Source organism: Eptesicus fuscus, chromosome 7 (genome assembly GCF_027574615.1).
Source record: "Eptesicus fuscus isolate TK198812 chromosome 7, DD_ASM_mEF_20220401, whole genome shotgun sequence".
NCBI lineage: Eukaryota > Metazoa > Chordata > Mammalia > Chiroptera > Vespertilionidae > Eptesicus > Eptesicus fuscus.
Window position 1 is genome coordinate 7,215,396 of NC_072479.1, and position 22,772 is coordinate 7,238,167.

General features: G+C 38.5%; 1 protein-coding gene across 1 annotated transcript in view; it reads right to left on the minus strand.

Annotated features, from left to right (window-relative positions):
• RXFP2 (relaxin family peptide receptor 2) overlaps positions 1-22,772 on the minus strand; it is a 53,887-nt gene that overhangs the window by 12,334 nt on the left and 18,781 nt on the right. Inside the window, exons 6-13 of the mRNA XM_054719722.1 lie at positions 10,793-10,864; positions 10,139-10,210; positions 8,507-8,578; positions 7,335-7,406; positions 5,610-5,681; positions 4,135-4,206; positions 287-358; positions 108-179 (exon numbers count right to left, since the gene is read on the minus strand). Coding sequence (XP_054575697.1) covers positions 108-179; positions 287-358; positions 4,135-4,206; positions 5,610-5,681; positions 7,335-7,406; positions 8,507-8,578; positions 10,139-10,210; positions 10,793-10,864 — 576 coding nt within the window. The remainder of the gene's footprint in view (positions 1-107; positions 180-286; positions 359-4,134; positions 4,207-5,609; positions 5,682-7,334; positions 7,407-8,506; positions 8,579-10,138; positions 10,211-10,792; positions 10,865-22,772) is intronic.

The window sequence follows — 22,772 nt, forward strand, 5'->3', positions numbered from 1 at the left end:
AATCTCTATGAAAACTGTAGGATGAGATTTCCCATATGAATTAGATATGTTTCTAAGTGAAGTACATCCACTAATATATAGTCAGCACACTGTCATTTTTCACTTACAGAGACTGAAGTTGTTTAAGACTTTCAAACTGGTTCTTGTGGAGATACAAGAGCGGGTTGGACGACAGGTTCCTTTTGTTCCATTAGAGGGAAGAAGGAAGGAAGCGTCAGGATGTTATTATTTTGGAAGCTTAAGATGTTGCCATTTAAATCTGATGGCGGTGGCAAGAAGAACTTACAGTTTTTGTAGAAGCTTCAGGTCTTTAAAAATATGGGTTGGTAGCTCCGTTATCATATTGCTAGACAGGTCCCTATTGGTGACAGTGAAAATCCAAAGCAATTATATTGGAAATAGGTGACATGATTATTACTCCTCACAAGTTTCATCACCCCACTTGACATAATAGAGAATATGATTCCGTTTTTTAACCAACCTGATAACTTGTTATACAACCAGCCTGTGTGAGTCAGCCAAATTAGTATGTTTTCCATCACTTTCAGACATGTGACATTTTGTTCAACCAGTTCCTGTCTGGAATTTTCTCTCAGCCCTTTTCCAACACATTCCCAACCTGGCTTCAATATCTACTTTGATTAATTTACTCTGTTTTAGTATGAAGAGTACACTTTGACAATTCACTGTTTTGTAATCCTATTTGGTTCATATATGTGATAATATGTTTATTCAACTATAAGCTTTCTGAGGTTAAGACTCACACCTTCTATTTATTTTATATTCCAACTAAGATAGCATTACTGTGTACACTATATTTGTCCAGATAATCTTGAATGGGTAAATTCACACATTTTTCATCTCTTTTATATGGTACTATTTTTAAATAAGAAATTGAGAATTTAGAATTAAATATAATAGGACAGTCTGATCCAGAAAGAATCAGAGGGAAGTTTTTCTGAAGAATGAGGAAAAGAGATTTGTCACGATCAGAAGAAATCAGGAATTTTTAAGAGTCCAAAATATCCTTCTGAGCCAGAGAAGATGTTAAAGCAAAACATGTGAAATTGCCTAAGAATCAAACAAAAGATCTTATTTATTTTTGATGTTTTGGAACTGCTGGTCAATGTGTGGGAGCTACAAATAACTAAGACTTAGCTCTTTCTCTAAAGAATATTACAATTAGAACAAACAGCTCTATTATGAATCAAGGAATGAATGAAACAAGTGCTATTATAGAAGTACAGATAAGAAACAAAGGAAGAAGTCCTCAAACTTGGCCTGTGAAATTAAGAAGTGTCTGAACAAAGCTGGATGATTTTAATAAGTGGAACAAAAGGAGAGCAGCTTTTCAGTGGAGGGTTAAATTAAGCAGGATCACAGAAACAGATGCTCAGAAGTCAACTCATCAGGATTCAGCAAGTGGTCCAATGTGTTGGAGGATAGAAAGTACGGGATGGAGAGGATGGGGGTCTGAAAAAGCACATACAGACAAAATGGAAAGGCCATGAATGCTTTCTGAGTCAGTATTTGCCAGAGTAGAGTCCAGGCATCAGAATCAAGGAGGATGCTCATAAAAAGAGCACATTCCTAGTGCCTGTCTATAACTATCACATTGGACGTTCCAGGGGTGGAGGGAGGAGGAGCCATGCATCTAAAGCCAGAGCTGTGATTTTTTTGAACATTGACATCTGAGAATTGTGTCAAGGACTTTGCTAAACAGCATGCAACAAGGATGGAGGATATTAAGTAGGACAATGGCATAATATGCTATAGGTTGTGGAATGTTATAAGTCTGTCAGAATCATGAAAGATAGACTGAGAAGCTAGAGTCAGAGGAGGGAACCTGGCAGGAGACTTTGACCCTGGACCAGCTGAAGAGGGTTTAAGGAAGGGCACTGGCAGGGCTTATGGTCTGTAAGGACATGAGGTGTAAGAGAGTTAGAAGAAAAGGGAGCCGTCTTTGAGCCTGGCTGCCAGGCGGGTGCTGGTGGCACTAAGATAGATGACAAGTCTAGGGGAAGGAGTTGGCAGTGGGGTAAGAGTTGTTTTAACAGATTGTTCTTGAGTGATTGTGATGACATTCAAGTGCAGAGGTCCTGCCAGCTGGGAATTCTGACCTGGCTTTAGATGGAGGAGCACACTTGGTCTTGGCACAGAAGGAAAGCCACAGGTGTGCAAGGATACGGGAGCCTGACAACCGAGTAAGGTGACGATGATCTTGTACACCTAGAACATGTCCTGCAAAGTGCTACTCTGAAAAAGAAAGGGCAGTCTCGGGGGAGACAGGACTTCAGTGGCTATTCCTCTCCAGGAGGGGTTGGTGTCATGAAGGCACAGTAAAATGACCTAACATTTTTGTAAACTCAAGAAATATATATGCCTTGTTCAAGTTAATTCTTTTAACTTCTAAATTTCTTTTATCTTATGATATTATGTGGTTGAAACATTATTATTGGCAGTCTTAAAGAAGCAATTAGGTGTCTCTTAATTAGGCTCTTTTACTTGTAGCAGGAGTGGCTCTAAGTATAGGATAAGAGGAAAATTAGGAATTTTTTCAAAATGTGGACTCCTTACCACTGTTTTCTGAAGTTTGTATATAAAACCCACACCTATTTGCTCTGAGCTGCTCCTCCTCTCCAACTCATAGCCCAAATCCATATCCATCCCTCAAAATCTGATCAGGAAAACCCCTTTGAGAAATGAGCAAGCTCTTCTGAGTGAGCAGCCCTTAATTTTTTTTTTTGCCATAAAATGATATTTTTAATCCTAATGCAGTGCCTTGTACACACTAGGCACTTAATAAATATTTATGGATTTGGCTTATGACACTCATGAATTAAATTGAAGTATCTTAATTGTTAATGAAATTCATGAATTATTTTTCAAATTGTTTTTTGTGTTTTGTTTTTTTGAGAGAGAGAGAGAGAGAGAGAGAGAGAAGAGAGAGAGAGAAAGAAACATTGATGTGAAAAGAGAAACATTGATCAGTTGCCTCCCATACATCCCCAACTGAGGATTGAACCCACAACCCAGGTATGCTCCCTGGCTGGGAATTGAACCCATCACCTTTCAGTGTATGGGACTCTGCTCTAACCAACTGGTCACAGCTTTCAAATTACTCTGACTGAGTTATTTCCCCCAGTCTTTTCTGAATGTCAAAATAAGGTACAAAAAATGGGGAAGAGGTTAATTAAGAAATTAATTTCTGTTTTTAGACCTCACATCAGAGGGAGGAGATTTCTTCCCTAATTGCCACTATTTGTAATATAATGTAATTTTAACTTCCCATGAAACACAGCTATGTGGGTGATAATGAATTAATAACAATACAGATGCTTTTTTCAAAGGCTTATATCTACAAAACATGTGTTTGAACAGAAAAAGGTCATGAGCTCTCTGAATCGCTTTCAATGAGCCTAAGTCTCATTCCCAATGTCAGTGTTTGCTTCATCTGCTCTTGAAGTCATAATTTCTCAAGAAATAAAAGCATCTCTGTTCCTTTCTTTATAATTCGTTAATAGTATTTCAGTTAGTCAGTTATTCATTCAGCAAGCATTTATTGAGAATTAACTACACTTTAGTCATTAGAGATAATAATCACTGTTTTTTTGTTTGTTTTTAAAATATATTTTATTGATTTTTTACAGAGAGGAAGGGAGAAGGATAGAAAGCTAGAAACATCGATGTGAGAGAGACATCGATCAGCTGCCTTCCTGCACACCCCCCACCGGGGATGTGCCCGCAACCAAGGCACATGCCCCTGACCGGAATCGAACCTGGGACCTTTCAGTCCATAGGCCGACGCTCTATCCACTGAGCCAAACCGGTTTTGGCAATAATCACTGGGTTTAAGGAGCTATGAAAATTCATTTATTCCCAAGCACACATATACATGAATTACTCAAAGAAAACAGGCAGGGAAATTAAAGTAGGTTAAATCCATATTAAGCTCATGTCTAATTTTAATTTGCTTTTGACTTTAGGATACTGTTGGTTTTCTTAATGGATTTTGAATCTCCAGTAGTCTACAGGATTTTGATTGCTACTAGTGGAAAAGCAGTCTCACTAGTCAATTAAATTTATCATCTTGGAAGAAGCAATCATATTTTCCTAGTAGACAATGCTACTTACAGTTCTCCTAAATTTTTTAATGAAGAAAATGTCTTCTCTGGAACAAAATCAATTTGATTTCTAGGCAGAAACCTGTAAGACATGGTGAGAGTCAGCACTGTTGGTTTGTGTCTGCTGCAGTAACCAGTTATCCTTGGGACAGGCCAGTGATCTGTCCCAAGCCTCCTTTGAAGTCACAAAGTGAGGTAGGTTCTGGTGTGGAAATAAGGCTGGAGTTTCTCACTGAGGATGTCCACATGTCCTCTCTAGGAAATACTGTCAGAAGTAGTTTGAGGTGCTGAGTGTGGTCTATAAAGCTACATTTTGTTTAGATTCTCATCATTTTAGAGAGTGTTTCTTTCTCAAATACACATAAGTAATATCAGATTTGGAACCTGTTAATAATTCTCTAGAAGGCTTTGAGAGAACTTTTGTGTAAGACATGTTCCTTAGGAGAAAGCCAGAAAGAGCAAAGCTTAACCAACCTCATAGTAGTTTCTGGGGCCACAAACAAATTTTACATTTGGTGGGAGCACATTGTTTTTACTTTTTGTGTAAATGAAATCCTCTAGGAGAAATGGCAGAAAGTGGGGGTCAGCCGCCACCTGCCTTACAGGTGAATGAGATAATGAGCATGAAAATGATTCAAAAGCTGAGTGAAGCTATACAATAGAAGGCATAGATGTATTTTGTTTAGTTTTCTAGTATTCACTCTCATTATCCATGAGAAAAGTAATAAACTCTTTGTATTCCCTGAGTGGGATCATCTCTTTTCTCATTAAACATGCTTATCTGCAATCTGATTGATAAATGTACAACTTGGAAATAGCCTTAGCTCTTAATTTGTTAGAGAATAGTGGTTAGGCTACTACAAATGGATAGACTCCAACTTTTCCAATCACCCATCAAACCAACCAACCAACCAACATTACTAATTGTTTACTCTATATAAAAAATTAACATTAAAACAAAAACAAAATGCAAATGATTTTAAGTTTTCCAGTGCAAATGTGTCAATAATTAACTCATCTGCCTTCCAGACCCCATAAAAAAATATTGTTGGCAATCAGAATCACTAATCACATTCTTTGGCCTATCAGAACACATTAGATGTCTTTCTCTTTAGAATTAAAAAAAAATTTTTTTTGAAAGAGAGAGATCATGTGATAAATGTCATTGGCAGTAAGAATCACTGGATAACTAAGCACTTTCATATACTTTATCTCATTTCTGAGAACATAGGTTTAGTTACGAGTTCAGCTGAGCGGATGCACAGAAATAGTAACTGTCCTCAAAAACTAGAAGAACAGCTGAAGACCTACATGGTGGCCGCTGTAGGTAAGGCTTAGACCCCTTTCAAAATAAATCAAGTTACATGGGCATTTTATAATACTGCAGTTTCAGACTAAGGTTGTTAAATTCCTTGTCAATATTTTCTTTTGATTTTCAAATATATTGGGTAGCCCCTCATTTACCAAAGTTCATTGCATACTTACAGAACAGTGAGTGCATCGCATGACAGAAAGGTAGAATTTGTAAGATACTTTATTCCATTGCCTTCCAAATCCCTAAAAGTCATGGAGGAAATATATTTTTAATATTTTTGCACAAATTGTATGTCTAGAGGCACTTTTTGTTGATATGACTGTTCTTTCATTTATTTTTACTTTGTTTCAATTTTTATGCTTCCCTCCTAATTACCACAGTTAGTATAATTCATATTATGCTTCTTTTCTTTCCTTTCAATTGATGTTAGAACTTAATAAAATTGAGGGAAAGGGCAGCCCAACATTTAGTGAGTATTTGCCTATGCTGGTTACCATGCTGTTAATTATCCTAATATTACCCCTATAATAGCGGTAGCTGCCATTTATTGTATTTTTATGCTGTCAGGTACTATTTTGAGTACATAAGTTGATATTATCACCCCATGTCATATGTGAAGAATTTGAGTTTCTCAAAAATTCACTTTTCTTCTGGTTAAACAGCTAGTAAGTGGTAGAACTGCCCTTCTAATCCATATCTGTCTGACTGTAAAGCCTTGACATTTAACCATTGTGTAATAGATAGTTACATCTTATATTTAGCCAATTTTGTCTTTATTTTGCTGAAGGAAAAACTCAGACCTAAGTTGTCTTCCAATTCCTAAATGCCAGAGTTAGGATATATATCCTGATTTGCAGGATGGAGAGTGGCCACTCTTTCTACTATGCCTCGGTGAGCTCTTTATGCCATAAAAGCCTTTTGATAACAGGCATATAAGTAAATACACAGTAAGTATACACAAAGCCACCTACTAGTATTGTCACAAGTAATTCTGAGGCCAGTTCAGAGAGAATCAATAACTTAGGTACTAAATTTTACCATTTTGTGGGCTTTAAGTCCCCTGATTTGATGTGAGAAAAGTTCTAGTGGACTTTCCCAGTGTAGGAAATGGCTACCTGTGACCACACTGCCTATCTCAGGGAACCATGAGGATAAATGTGACAAAGAATGGTGGGTAGTGGTAATGAAGCCATAAAGGAATTTAAGTGAATGATTAAACAAGTATTGATTAAAAGCCAACAAAGAATTGAAATAGTTTAGCACTTTCATTTAACTGAGTTTTGTTGAGCTCTGACCTATTATGTGCCAATCATTGTACTAATCATAGGTGGGTTTCTGCCCTCATGAAATTTCTAAAAGGGTAGAGGACACACAGTAAATCAGTGGTTCTAGTACTGTGAAGTAGGTGTGCAGGGTAGAAACTGGGTGGCATAGTGGAAGCCTGTTCTTGGCATAAGGGAGCACAGAGGCAGCCACTGAAATCAGTAAATGTGTCAAGGATAGCTTCCTAGAAGTGATGTTTAAGGGAACTTTCGAAGGGAACCAGAGTTAACCAAAAGAATAAAGGAGCAAGACTTTTCAAGTCAACCATGTGTGCTGAGGGAAGTGACTGTTGGTGCATGTGTAAGGAAGGCATGAGGCGGAGGGGCATGGAAAGAGACCAGATAGGGTGAAGGAGGGAAATGATGGTTCTCAGGTGCTCAAGGGGGGAGTAAGAACTTTACCCTTACACCCATTGGAATTCTCAAAAGATTTTTAAACCAAAAGGTAACAGGATCAGATTTTAGTTTTGGAAAGAAGAACATAGATGAATTTTTATGTAACTATGAGTTAACGTCAGGGCTAGCTTCCTCAAACTGTGCAAATAACAAACTAACACCTACATTCATACTCACATCCAGTTAAGTTGAGGCATTTGGGCACACATCTGCTTGGGAAGGGCTTCTAAGTAGTTATTAACCATAGACCTTTACACAAAAAAGATGTTAATTAATGTTGTACACTTGGAACTAGTATAACCAACATAGGATTGTATACTAACTATACTTACATTAAAAAAATAAAACTTTTTAAAAGAAGCAATGATATGCCACTATAAGAGCAATATTTTTATTATTCTTATAATATGGAAACTTACATGCTAAAATTGATTTATTAGGATGAAGACTATCAACATAACTTCCTCTTCAAAATGCTATCTAGATATGTGTGTGGCATGGAAAAGGAAACAGATGTCAAAGAAGCTATGAATGCATCAGTATGCCATATAACCTGAGAATAAATGTTATACAATTTAATTTTATGAGATGAAACAAAATATATCTTAGGTGATAATTTTTCTTGTAAACTCCAAATTTGCAATCACTTCCAGCACTGCTCATCCAAAGTTTCTTCTTAAGAGAAAATTCATAATTTACAATATTAAAGAGCCACACTGGAACTGGCATTAAATCTAAGAAGTGATGTAGGGGACATTTGGGCAAAGAAAACAACTCATGAGCACGTTAAGCTGCACAATTAATTTCTGATATTGTGGTCTCTCCTGACAAATAGAGAAATAATGATGTTATATGATTAACTTACAAGGGGTCATAATAGACCCCTGCAGATGGATCATTCTAGTCTATTAATAAACAATGACAATCTAATTATGAAAGTAACTCTGTTGGTAGGGCAAAGATTTTGGCATTTCAGTGACTCTTGATCGACAAGGGCACATTTCCTTCTGTTAAAAATGTAGTTGGGACTAATCTTCTAGGAGATTCCACCCAATTTATATGTAGTTAGGAGATAACAATGAACATTATCTTTGATCAACCACTGAAAATGTAAACATGCCTTAGGACTAAAAGAAAGGAAAGGAGATTAAAAAAATAACAACTGGCTTAAAATATACATGAGCCGTGGCCAAAAAGTAGCAACAGTAATTGTGACTGGAAATACAGGAGAGATTTTGACTAATAAAAATCGTAGTGATCTTGATTTTTCTAAAGTTCTTTTTGTAAGCTGGTGTTAGATGTCATTGCAATGTACAGACAGATGTATTGAAAGGGAGGTGAATACTTACAGAAAAAACAAGGAATTTAATCCAGTGAATAGCTGCTGTGAAATTCTGGTTATTGGATTGTCATCTAGAATTCTGACAACACAGATCACAAACATTTCCAATGTCAGAGATATTTTTGAAGTAAAACCAGGAAAAATTAAAGGCCTGTGACAACCCTGCCTCTGTGCAACACCTGCTGCCCCCCTTCCTGTTCCTTCACACTAGGCTTACTCATCTCCATGAGAGCCTTCCCTTCACCATGTGGCAAGGCAGCTCTTTCCTCCAAAAGTCCAGATCAGAATCGAGCAAGTCCATACTGATGGACTTTCAGACCCACGTTTTACCCTTCACTTCTGGACACGTGAGTCCCACACAGCTACTCTTATTTACTCAATGGCTGAATTTAGAATCCCTAAATGCTTTGATCCACTAATTGACTAAATAAAGAATGAATTGAAAAAAAATGTTTAGGAAATCACAAATGGTTCAATGGTCTCACAGTATTTAAATGATATATTTAATGGTGTTGACAGAAATAAATTTATTAGGAGCTTAGAGGGTGAAAGAGTGAAAATATTTACATGTTCAAATTACTGTTTTTAAGTCTATATGGTATTTCCTAGAAAAAAAAAATAGACTAAGGGGAAATATGCCTTCTTTTCTTTTGTTGCTTTTGAAGCCAAGTACCATTTCCTCTTACTGCCAGAGGTTCTTGAGGATCTAGAGAAGGGAGTGACATTGAGAACCTACTATATGCCAGACACAATGCATATGGCACTTTACATATGTCATGCAAGCCAGTCCTCATAACATCGCTCTTAAAAAGGAATTATGATTTCAGTCAACAGATGAGGAAAAGAGGCCTAGGAAGATTAAGAAAGTTACCTGCAATATCAAGCCTGGGACCACAGTTTATACAGGGCCTGGATAAAGTTGAGGCCCTGATCTTTTCCATTAGACTAGGCTGAACTATGGAAAATGGGCAAGCACATACAGAGTGCCTTCTAATTGTCTTTTGTTCATTTCCCTGATGAAAACACAGACAGCTGAGGTGAGACCCCTTGGGGTGAGCTTCATGGCTCAGCCTTGAAAGTGGTGACACACCAAAAGTCACTATACATTCAGACTTTTCTATGAAGGCTCTGAGAACCCAAAACATTCTTAACTTGCTTACTTTCTAGATCAGTGGTTTTCCACAGAGGGCAATTTGTCTCCCAAGGGACAGTTGGGAGTATCTGGATACATTTTTGGTCATCACACTCAGGCAGCTAGTACTACTGGCATCTAATGAGGTAGAGGTAGAGGCCACAGAGGCTGCTAAACATCCTAAAATGCACAAGGACATTACCTCATCCCCCAATCAAAGAATTATCTGGGACTACATGCCAATAGAGCTGAGGTGAGAAATGCGGCCATAGGTAAACACTGGGTGGATAGAAACCTCAGCAAGCCCAGTTCTGGGCTCAGAGGCCAACCTGCAAGGGCATGGCACCTGTTATTTTCACACAGCTACTACTCAAATTGTTTGGGTCAAGTGCTCCAGATTATGTGACAACTAGAAAAATAAGTATAGTAAACAAGATACACAAAAAGATGGAAACTGTGAACACTGATAAATTGTTAAGATTGGGGCAGAAAAGCTAGAATACTTACAGCCAAGTTAGCTGATGCAGGTCCTTGAATACTCCAGGTCTGAGGGCTGTAATGCAGTTGTGGTTGAGATATCTACAAATAGCATGAGTGAGTGAATTAGGTAAACTCATGACCCCATTTTAGTCACATGAATTAGAATATGAGCCATTGATGATGACCATGAAGCATGGGCATCTGTTTCTAAAAGCATTTTACTAAGGGGGAGGGGAGAAACCAAGGGACACCAGGAGACACAGATAGCCACAAGCCTAGTGTGTGCAACACCACAGTCAGGACCAGGAAAGTGGCCCGAAATAGCATGTTAGGATATTATGTTTCAGAATAAGAGTAGAATAAATATGGGCGTGTATGATTTTTGCTTTTGTCCTTTTTGGTCACATCCTTAGTAGACTAGCATTTTAAGAAAGTGTATAGGTAAGTTAGCATGGGTTAGAAAAAATAAAAAGCCAAAATATTGTGGAAATGCCCCAAATTTGAGTAGACAAGGTTAAGGAGAGCCTCTAAATCTTTCTTTCTAACTAATCCAACCCCTTTGTAATAATGTAATCTTCCCATTTCTCTACAACTAAGTCACATCTTTCAAAAGTACCATTCTACCCTTTTAATCCTTACTTAAAATTATACTCATAATATAATTATAAAGGGATTACTCACAATATTTGCAGATTATGTAATCCAAAAAATGCTTTCCTGGATATGTGTCTGATGCAATTATGCTGAAGAAATCTGGTGGGAATAATATAGAAGAGTCACATGATCATGGTTTGTGTGCTTCTTCAGGTTGTTGAATGTGTGATCCACTTTCTTTCCCTAAAGACATTTGTGAACTTGGCTTATGAAATCTCAAGTCCAACTCCCATATGGGGATGTGAAGACATTTCTAAGGACAGATGGCTGAGAACCCAGCTGATACCTGATGACCCTGTATAACCCATACAGTGAGACTGGGGCATCTCTGGTATGTACCACTGAACTCTGGTGTGACATCAAGAGGGAACTACTGGTAGTTCTGTTTCTGCAAATGGGAACTATAGCAGTCTTTCTGCTCTGACCTGCAGGAGTGCTCACCGTGAGAAACCAACCAGTCTCTCACAGCCAAGTTCTACTGCAAACTCCTCATTTCTTCTTTGTTCTATTCCAACAAAACTAAAAATAAAAAAATAAGAGGGCAAGTTTTATTCTTTTCTATATTGAGATGCAGAGTGAGAAGCACAAGGCAAGTTGGCAAAGTGCTTGAGGTCCAAAAAGACACCAGAGGTTGAACTGGAGCTAGTTCACCAATTTCAACTTGCCAGTCATGATTTACTTTTTTAAAAATTATTTATTGTTTAAAGTATTATGTATAGTATTATATATGTCTCCTTTTAACCCCATTGACCTCTCCCTGGCCACCCCTATCCCCCACAAATGCCCTCACCCCCCTAGTGTCTGTGTCCATTGGTTATGCTTATATGCATGCATACAAATCCTTTGGCTCCCTGCCTTCCCTCTAAAGTTTGATGGTGAATTCGATGATTCTCTGTCTCTGGATCTATTTTTTAAATATATATATATATTTATTGATTTTTTACAGAGAGGAAGGAGAGGGATAGAGAGTTAGAAACATCGATGAGAGAGAAACATTAATCAGCTGCCTCCTGTATACCCCCCACTGGGGATGTGCCTGAAACCAATGTACATGCCCTTGACCAGAATGGAACCTGGAACCCTTCAGTCTGCAGGTGGACACTCTATCCACTGAGCCAAACCAGTTAGGGCTTGATCTATTTTTGTTCATCAGTTTATGTTGTTCTCTGACAGGCTTATTTAGCTTAGCATAATGCTTTCCGTGTTCATCCATGCTGCTGCGAATGGTAAGAGTTCTTTCTTTTTTATAGCAGTGTAGTATTTCATTATGTAGATGTACCACAGGCTTTTAATCCATTCATCTGCTGATGGGCACGTGTGCTGCTATGTACATATGAACACCTGTCCTTTCTAATTGGTGTTTCTAATTTCTTGGGACATATTCCTAGAAGTGGGATTACTGGGTCAAATGGGAGTTTCATTTCTTTTTGAATGTCCAGTGTTTTATTTTGCCTTGTTTTTTTTTTCCATATTTTAATTGATTTTAAAAAATTGATAAAGGTATTACATATGTGTCCATATCCCCCATCCCCTCCCCACCCCACTCCCGTACATGCCCTCACCCCCCTGCTGTCTCTGTCCATTGGTTATGCTTATGCATGCATACAAGTCTTTTGGTTGATCTCTCCCCCTTACCTCCACTCTTCCCTACCTTCTCTCTGAGGTTTGAGCATCTAATCGATGCTTCTCTGTCTTGGAATCTGTTTTTGTTTATCAGTTTATGTTGTTCATTATAATCAGCAAATGAGTAACATCATGTGATATTTATCTTTCTCTGACTGACTTATTTCACTTAGCATAATGCTCTCCAGCTCCATCCATGCTATTGCAAATAGTAGGAGTTCCTTCTTTTTTACAGCAGCATAGTATTCCACAGTTTTCTAATCCACTCATCTGCTGATGGGCACTTAGGCTGTTTCCAAATCTTAGCTATTGTAAATGGTGCTGCTATGAACATAGGGGTGCATATATCATTTCTGATTTGTGTTTCTAGTTTCTTGGGATATATTTCTAGAAGTGGGATTACTGGGTCAAATGGGAGTTCCATTTTTAGTTTTTTGAGAAAACACCATACTGTTTTCCACCAGTCTGCATTCTCACCAGCAGTGCACGAGGGTTCCTTTTTCTTCACATCCTCGACAGCAATTGTCACTTGTTGATGATAACCATTCTGACAGGTGTGAGATGGTACCTCATTGTTGTTTGATTTGCATCTCTCAGATGATTAGTGACTTTGAGCATGTTTTCATATGTCGCTTGGCTTTCTGTTTGTCCACTTTTGCTCATTTTTTAAATTGAATTGTTTATCTTCATTCTGTTAAGATACATGAGTTCCCTATAATTTTTGGAGTTTAAACCCTTATTGGGTATAACATTGACAAATATGTTCTCCCATGCAGTGGGTTTTCTTGTTGTTTTGTTGATGGCTACTTTTGCTGTGCAAAAGCTTTTTATTTTGATATAGTCTCCTTTGTTTATTTTCTTCTTAGTTTCCATTGTCCTTGGAGCTGTATGGGTAAAGATATTGCTACAAAATATATCTGATATTATGCTGCCTATGGATTCTTCTAAGATATTTATGATTTCCCATCTTACATATAGAGTCCTTTACCATTTTGAATTTATTTTTTTTGTGTATGGTGTAAGTTGGTGGTCTAGTTTCATTTTTTTTGAATGTATCTGTCCAATTTTCCAAACCATTTATTGAAAAGACTGATTTGACTCCATTGTATGCTCTTGTCTCCTTTGTCAAATATTAATTGAACATAATGGCTTGGGTCAATTTCTGGGTTCTCTGTTTAATGCCGGTGGTCTTGATCTGGCATCTAGAAGGGTTCAGCAATCTGGAGAAGGGTTGTGTGTAAATTAAATAAGAGTCCAGAGATGAAACATAATTTTGAAAGGCATTTGAGGGGTGAACAGAGGAGCTTGGCTAAAGAAAACCAAGTTCTCCTTGTCTCAGGACCCCTTGCTTTTTATTAACACAATTTGTCCTAAGGCAAGGTGGAGATATACACATCAAAGGGTAGGGTTAGGTACAGAATCCATTGTCAGATTGGAAGTATTTGCCTATGGCTGTTCAGGTGTTTGGCCAACAGAAGGCAATAACATGTAGATTGAGATGCCCTGAGCTGTCTGGCAGTAAACAATCAATTTATGTATCCTTTCCAGGTTTGGGGAAATGCCTTTAGCCATTCCCAACAGGAGATAACATATGTGACTCAGCCCTTGTTGAGTCCCCAAGTTCCATCAACCTTTTGATGAAACTCTTGCAATTATGACATGCTGGAATTGGATTCCAGCATCTGTTCTGTTCCATTGGTCTATATGTCTGTTCTTGTGCCAGTACCAGGCAGTTTTGAGAATAGTGGCTTTGTAACATAGCTTGATACCTGGTAATGTGATCCCTCCAACTTTGTTCTTCTTTCTCAAGATTGCTGTGGCTATTCGAGATATTTTTTTATTCCATGTGAATTTTTGGAGACTTTGTTCTAGGTCTGTGAAATATGCCTTTGGTATTTTAATGGGGATTACATTAAATCTATAGATTGCTTTGGGTAGTTTGAACATTTTAATGATGTTGATTCTACCAATCCATAAACATGGTATATTCTTCCATTTGTATATGTCTTCCTCTATCTCTTTTTGCAATGTCCTGTAGTTTTCTGAGTACAGGACTTTTACCTTCTTAATTAAGTTTATTCCTAGATATCTTAATTTTTTTGGTGCAATGATAAGTGGGATTGTTTTTGTTTGTTTGTTTATTTGTTTGTTTCTCTTTCTGTGAGTTCATTATTGGTGTATAAAAAAGCCATAGATTTCTGGGTGTTAATTTTGTATCCTGCTACATTTTCAAATTTATTTATTAAATCTAGTAGTTTTTTTGATGGAGTCTTTAGGGTTCTCTATGTACAATATCATGTCATCTGCTAATAATGACAGTTTTACTTCTTCTTTTCCTATTTGGATACCTTTAATTTCTTCTTGTCTGATCGCTATGGCTAGCACTTTCAGTACTATGTCAAACAGGAGTGGTGAGAGGGGGTATCCCTGTCTTATTCCTGTTCTTAGGGGAATTGGTTTTAGTTTTTGCCCATTGAGTACGATGTTGGCTGTAGGTTTGTCATATAAGACTTTTATTATGTTAAGGTATGATCCATTTATTCCCACTTTGCTGAGAGTTTTTATTAGAAAAAATATTGGATTTTGTCAAATGCTTTTACTGCATCAATTGATATGATTATGTGATTTTTATCTCTCAATTTGTTTATGTGAGGCATCACGTTTATTGATTTGTGGATGTTGTACCATCCTTGCATCCCCTGGAATAAATCCCACTTAGTTATGGTGCATGATCTTTCTAATGTAATGCTAGATCTGATTTGCTAGAATTTTTTGAGGATTTTAGCATCTATGTTCATCAGATATATTGACCTGTAATTCTCTTTCTTTGTATTGTCTTTATCTGGTTTTGGGATTAGGGTAATGCTAGATTCATAGAAAGAGCTTGGAAGTGTTCCTTCTTGAACATTTTGGAATAGTCTGAGGAGAGTGGGTTTTAGTTCTTCTTTGAATGTTTGGTAAAACTCCCCTGTAAAGCCGTCTGGCCCAGAGCTTTAGTTTGCTCTAAGTTTCTTGACTACTGCTTCAATTTCTTCCATAGTTATGGGCCTATTCAGATTTTTTGATTCTTCCTGATTGAGTTTTGGAAGGTCGTGTTTTTCTAGGAACATGTCCATTTCTTCTAGATTGACCAGTTGTTCATAGTTTTTTGTTTGTTTGTTTTTACAATCTTTTGTATTTCTGTGGGGTCTGTTGTTATTTTGCCTCTTTCATTTTTTATTTTGTTTATTTGGGTCATATCTCTTTGCTTCTTGGTGAGCCTGGCTAGAGGTTCATCAATCTTGTTTATCCTTTCAAAGAACCAGCTTTTGGTTTTATTGATCTTTTGTATTTTTTTTTTTTTATTTTGGTCTCTGTCATTGATTTCTGTTCTGATCTTTATTATTTCCTTCCTTCTGCTCACTGTGGCCGAGCAATGCCTATGGCTGCAGAGATGTGTCAGCAGGAGGGTCACATACCCAGAGAGTCACTGGAGGGCCCAGGCACAAGGAAGTGTGTGGCGACAGTGGCGGACTGGCAGGAGGGTCACACACTCTGGGACTCCCAGGAGTCTGTGGCCAGGGAGGCTGGCATCCCAGTGTCTGTGGGTCTGCAGCTGAGGTAGCAAGTCTCTAGCCAGAGTAGCTGTAGGGTCCCAGGTGTTGTCTGAGGCAAGTCTGGGTGGTGGTGAGGTTGGGCTCCTAGTCACAGCAGCTCTCCCCTTCAAGATTGCATAGTTTCTTTGCCAGCACCGGCCACTCTGGAGTGCTTGCAGTGGTAACAGGGGTTCCCCGTCTAAGAGAGCCCAGTCCATCAGCCCCGGAAAGTTCTGCAGGATCTAACTGTCCCTCGTGCTCACATACACACACATACACCACACATGTTCACACACTCCCCTTTCGCTACCTCACTGCTGTCCTGCTATCTTTTTCCCCCAGTCATGATTTACTTAACCTTCAAAGCAATTTAGCAGTCTAGTTTGGATTCAATAAGAACACTATCAGGAGTATCTAAGTAAACAATTTCCTTTTCCTGTGCTCATTATACAATGAGAGTTAACCCTGAATACATATTTACCAAAGGCCATTAGGGGCAGGAAATATCCACAGAAATAATAGTAACTAATAGACTACATACTCTATTAAATGGCTTCCCTAGCTCTCATTTGGATTTGATTTGGTTTCTAAAACATTATACAACACTTTCTTAGTTGTTATGATACTTCACTGCAAAACTATTGGTAGGACATGTACTCATTAGGCACCTGACTGTACTCTGAATTTACTTCTACCATAATTATTACCTAGAAAAGCCTATGAATCATGAATGTGTTACAGGTGTGTTAGGATATTGATGCACTCAGCCTTCTCTCTGGGTAGCTAGGTAAAGTCAAGATCAGCTTCCAGCTACAAATAAAACCGAACTTTTAACCCAAATGTTGAACAGATATTGTCATTTTCCCTGTGTACCACCATGTGGGAAAGGTTGGTACTATAGAGCACATGCTTTACATTCATAGTGATACAAGAAACATCGATTTCTGTCCTACAGAGTAAACTTGAAACCCAGTGAGTCCAGTTGTCATTCCAACCTCCTCCCCTTGTACCATGTATGTGAAGAGACCCTTCACATTACAGCATAAATTCTGCTTTTGGTTTAAACTTTCTCTATGGGCCCTGGCTGGTGTGGCTCAGTTGGTTGAGCGTCATCCCATGCACTGAGAGGTGCTGGTTTGATTCCTGGTCAGATCACATACCCTGGTGGCAGGCTTGATACCAAGTAGGGGACATGAAGGAGGCAGTTGATTGATGTTTCTCTCTCTCTCCCTCTATCTAAAATCAATAAAAACATATTTAAAAATAAAGTTCTTCTATGAATACAATGCGCCCATACAGATCAATTTCTGTTATAGCATTTTCTGAGCCCGTGAAGTGATATAATGAAAGTTATTATGATGAATTATAATAGCAAACATAAATAGGAAAAGAATATAATACTATAGTATGGGTATATTGAAGTTCCTTTAAAATATAAAATTTACTGCCTAACTAGTACTATTTACATTTTTTTCAAGATAATTAATTAAAAAAGGCAATGCACATTTTACCCACATGTTGTCAATCTTGAAGAGATGGGTGCAGTCATGAATTGTGAATTCGACCTTGTGCTTTTATTTATTTACTAGCGTTCCCGTTGCAGGAAAAATCCTGCAATAGGGTTTCCTGCTGCACTCTACCCCACCCTGCCTGCTCTCCTCCCTTGTCCCCCGCCCCGCGTTCTCCGCCAGCCCGCCTGCTTTTCCCTTCTCCCCTGGCCCCGCCTCCGCTCCTCCCTTCTCCCCCGGCCCCGCCTCCGCTCCTCCCTTCTCCTCCCCCCAGCTTGCTTGCTTCTCTGCAGCTTTGCTCCCTTCTGCAGCTCTTGGCTTCTTTCTACACTGTCTTGATATGCAAATTAGCCGCCATCTTTGTTGGGGCAATTTGCACATTCATCCTGATTGGCTGGTGGGTGTGGCTTGGCTGGTGGGCGTGGCTTGGGTGTAGCAAAGGTGTGGTCAATTTGCATATTTGTCTATTATTAGATAGGATTTATTTATTTATTTATTTATTATTACTTGTTGTTGTTGTTAATCCTCACACAAGGATTTTTTTTCCATTAATTTTTAGAGAGAGTGGAAGGGTGAGAGAGGTAGGGGGAGAGAGAGAGAGAGAGAGAGAGAGAGAGAAACATTGATATGAGAAACATCAATCTGTTGCCTCTCTTTCATGCCATCCTGACTGGGAATCCAACTGGCATCTTGGTATGTGCCCTGACTGGGAATCGAGCCCACAGCCTTTTGGTGTATAGGACAATGCTCCAACCAACTGAGCCACCCAGCCAGAGCTGCATGACTCACCTGATGTGTACAGCCTAACTGCCTTCACGGACACAAGTTAAGACTCCATGTCCTTAAATAATAAAGAGTTTCTAGTCTATTTAGTCAGCTTGTTGGCACCCAAGAAAGAACTGGAGTCTTAAGTACCCTGTCTCAGACTCAGGTGCCAAGTTATTACTCTATTCTCTAGTATCCCCTTTCTTCTTTGAAGAATACTAGCTTGGTGAATATTAAGGGAAATTTGGAAAACTGACAATTGGGCAAGTGGTGTTCTCTTCTTATTCAGAGTGGAGATAGGAGTCCATTTAATATACTTTACATTGAAAAGCTTCTCTAAGAATAACTTACTGGTTAATGAATTTCTGCTGTTTCAGCTGTCAGGAATTTTCAAGCAGAAACACCAGGAATTTATATACCTAAAACTAAAGCAAATATATGTTTTAATGACATGCATGTTTATGGGCTATTTTTAAACCCAAAATGGTATATTCATGGGCCAGGTGACTCATTGAATTATATTTCATTGCCAATGATTGCCTTGAACAAGAACCAGTCTAACATGGAATTCCTAAATTATATAAGGTTTATGTTACAATGAGGAGGAGAATGGCTGGTAGTTTCCATGGTAGCAGTGAGAAAGTATTATAGTCAGTTCCATAAATTGTACTTTATTTCTCTGGCAGATCATCTTGAACTGCTCCTCCCCCAAATTAGAAAGGCTTGATATTTTTAAAGATTATTAAAGTTAATAAACTAATCAATAACAAAGCTTTCAGATAATTGAGCAACATTTATTCACCTGGCAATAAAATTTTCAGTTAGGAATTTATTCTTCTGGGCACCTAAATGACCTCAACTTCATTGTTAATATTTACAGCATTTCAGACCAAAGAGACTCACTTAATGTTAAATTTGGTATTTCTTAAGATATATTCCAAAACAACTTAAGAATGCATATTAACATTATTAGCTCAAAACCATCTAAAACCCAAATTTATACATGCCTTTTCCCTGGTTAGAAAGAATTCTTTAGCACATGAACCATCATTTCCTGTGGACATACTTTTTTTTAGACAACCTGCCCTGGTCACTCTCTTCCCGCTATGCTTTGAGTGTTTGTGCTTCTATTAGTTTATTTCTCCCTGCTGAAGATGTTCCCCACAATCTGTTTAGTCTTGCATATCATTCCTTCAACAAATACTCATTGATCTTCAGTTGTGTTTCAACATATGCAACAATGAAGAGTGGTAGTGACAGTGGTACCTTGTACATGAAAGAACCAGAAGGATCATCCCACTTAGAGGGAAGGTATGATGTTCAGTAAGTAGTTTCTTCAAAATTCAAGGACAAATGTGAGTGGCTCACAAAAATAGAATCAAAGTTGAAAAAATAGTTTGTCATGTTCAAAACTCAGACCATGAATAATAGTATGGGCAATATCAATGTATTTCTATTATATTTTAGAAATAAGACAATTTTAATAAAAAGTCCAAGCCTATTGTATGGGTTCTGTTTTATCCTATCTAATAAAAGAGTAATATGCAAATTGACTGTACCTCTGCTACACCCACAAGAAACGCCCACCAGCCAATCAGGAGCGAGTATGCAAATTAACCCAACCAAGATGGCTGTGGTCACAGAGAGAGCAGAAAGCTTGGGTTTCCCCGGCAATGGAGGAAGCCAAGCTTTCCGCCTGCCCTGACCTGCCTTGGCCTCTGCTTAAGGCTACAAAGTTTCAATTATAGAAGATAAATAAATCCCAACAAAAATGGCTGCAGCCACGGAGCAAGCAGGAGGCTTGGCTCTGCTGAAGGCTACAAAGTTTCAATTATAGAAGATAAATAAATCTCAGATCCCAGGGCCTCTGCTTGGGTAGCCGGGCCCTGGGATCTGGGATTTAGATCAGTTGTGAATCAAACCACCACAGGCCCCTCACCCAGGCCGCCCCATGCCCCAAGGGAACCCCCACCCTGATCTGGGACATCCTTCAGGGCAAACAAGCTGGCCCCTACCCATGCACCAGGCCTCTATCCTATCTAATAAAAGAGTAATATGCAAATTGACTGTCACTCCAACACACAAGATGGCTGCCCCCATGTGGTCAAAGATGACTGCCCCCATGTGGACACAAGATGGCTGCCACAAGATGGCCAGCAGGGGAGGGCAGTTGGGAAGGACCAGGCCTGCAAGGGAGTGCAATTGGGGACGATCAAGCCTGCAGGGGAGGGAAGTTGGGGGTGACCGGGCCTGCAGGGGAGGGCAGTTGGGAAGGACCAGGCCTACAGGGGAGAGCAGTTGGGGGGGACCAGGCCTGCAGGGAGGGCAGTTGGGGGTGACCAAGCCTGCAGGGGAGGGCAGTTAGGGGCAAACAGGCTGGCAGGGGAACAGTTAGGCATCAATCAGGCTGGCAGGGGAGTGGTTAGGGTAAGGTGACCAGACGTCCCGCTTTTGGCGGGACAGTCCCAATTTTTAACAATTTGTCCCATGTCCCGCAGCATTTTAAAAAAGTCCCTATTTTTGGAAAGAATGCACAACAAGCTAGGGAACAGCGGGAGAACAGGAAGGGAATATACAGTTTTCGGCGGCCATATGGCTATTTAGCCAGGATATGAGTTTTATATTATTTTTGTTAATTTTATAATGTTAAACTTTAATAATAACAAATAATTATTGAGAACTGATTATTGAGAACTGATTATCAAAGTTCACATTGTTGATCAGTTGTTAGAATTCGACCACCACTGTTTGGACTTAATGAACAATGGCATTTTTTGGGATTGGCAACGATGAAAACATTTTGTAATTGTCTCTCAGACGATACACATCATACTGCATGCTAGTAAGCTAGTTAAACAAGTGATGTCATTACAAATCAGCTATTCAGATAATTTTGGTAAGTAATTTATGTATTTATTTCATAAATACATAATTTTTTTTTAATTTAGCAGACAGTACTCATATTATTTATATTTTATAGTGGTGGCAAAGAGTCTAGTGCCGGCCTTGAAAGTGACACTTACGACTTACGTTACAGCAAATTCAGAGGAAAAATAATACAAGTTAGTATTGTTATTATTTAGAAAGAAATATAGGATTAAAATAATTTTTAAAATATAGTTACTTTATAACAATCAAATTAATTTAATTTATAAACTAACAATAAAATATGTTTATGTCATTATGTACCTACTTACTGTGTTTTTAAGCAATATGTATATAATAATTTATAATATAATTTTAAATTATTTTTTTTAGATTTTTAACATAATGAGTAAGAAAAAAGGATGCAAATTCAACGATGATCTAAGAAGTGAATTTCCTTTTATTAAAAAAACCAAAAGCGATTACAATATAGACCAAATTTTTAATCAAGAACCCCCCGGGTCGAAACCAGTTTGGCTCAGTGGCTAGAGCGTCGTCCTGCGGACTCAAGGGTCCCAGGTTCGATTCTGGTCAAGGGCATGTACCTTGGTTGCGGGCGCATCCCCAGTAGGGGGTGTGCAAGAGGCAGCTGATCGATATTTCTCTCTCATCGATGTTTCTAACTCTCTATCCCTCTCTCTTCCTCTCTGTAAAAAATCAATAAAATATATATTTTTAAAAAAAGACACTTCCCTCCTCCCCCGGTCAATGGTGTCCTGCTTTACCAATGTTAAAATCTGGTCACCTTAGGTTAGGGAGTAATCAAGTTGGCAGGCTGAAGCAGTTAGGGGCAATCAGGCATGCAGGCAAGCGAGCAGTTGGGATCCAGCAGTCCTGGATTGTGAGAGGGATGTCAAATCCTACCTGGATCAGGCCTAAATGGGCAGTCAGACATCCCTCAAGGGGTCCCAGTTTGGAGAAGGTGCAGGCTGGGCTGAGGGACACCCCTCCCATGCACGAATTTTGTGCACCGGGCCTCTAGTAATATTATGAAATAGTATACAAAATAAATTCTCAACTCCTACATAGTTTCTGTCTTATCAGTCAATATAGATGATCTCAGACTGAAAAAAAATAGAAAGGATATAGGACAGGAGATGTGAAAGCCCAAGATGGTAGAACATGTTAATCAAAATGAGTCAACGTCCTATGGTTTGGAAGATGTCTCCTAGAAACTGAGAAACACAGAAATGAGAACACCAAGTCATGACCAATTACTGAGGAATCCGGACAAAGGAAGAGCAGTTGGAAAATTAAAGATTGCAAACGCAATTTTAATTTTTCAAAAAGGGAAGAAGTGGATTTCATAAGTTACGTTGGTTCTAGGAGAGATTGAAGAACAAGCTATTGCAATGCTGCTTTGTAAGTGCCTCAGAGAGAAAAGGGATAAGATAGTTCATGAGAAATAGTACAGGCAGATCAAATTGATTGTTTTTGAAAAAGTGATCAGACAAAAATGTGTGGCCAACATTGCTTATATGTTTACCAGGCATCAACATAGCAGTTTTATTATGTTTTTTTATGGACAAAAATAAAGATACACATTTTCTAAAGGCTATTGGTGAAGGGGTCTTGGAAGATGATTGTCCTCTTCAGTATTTCACTGTATGA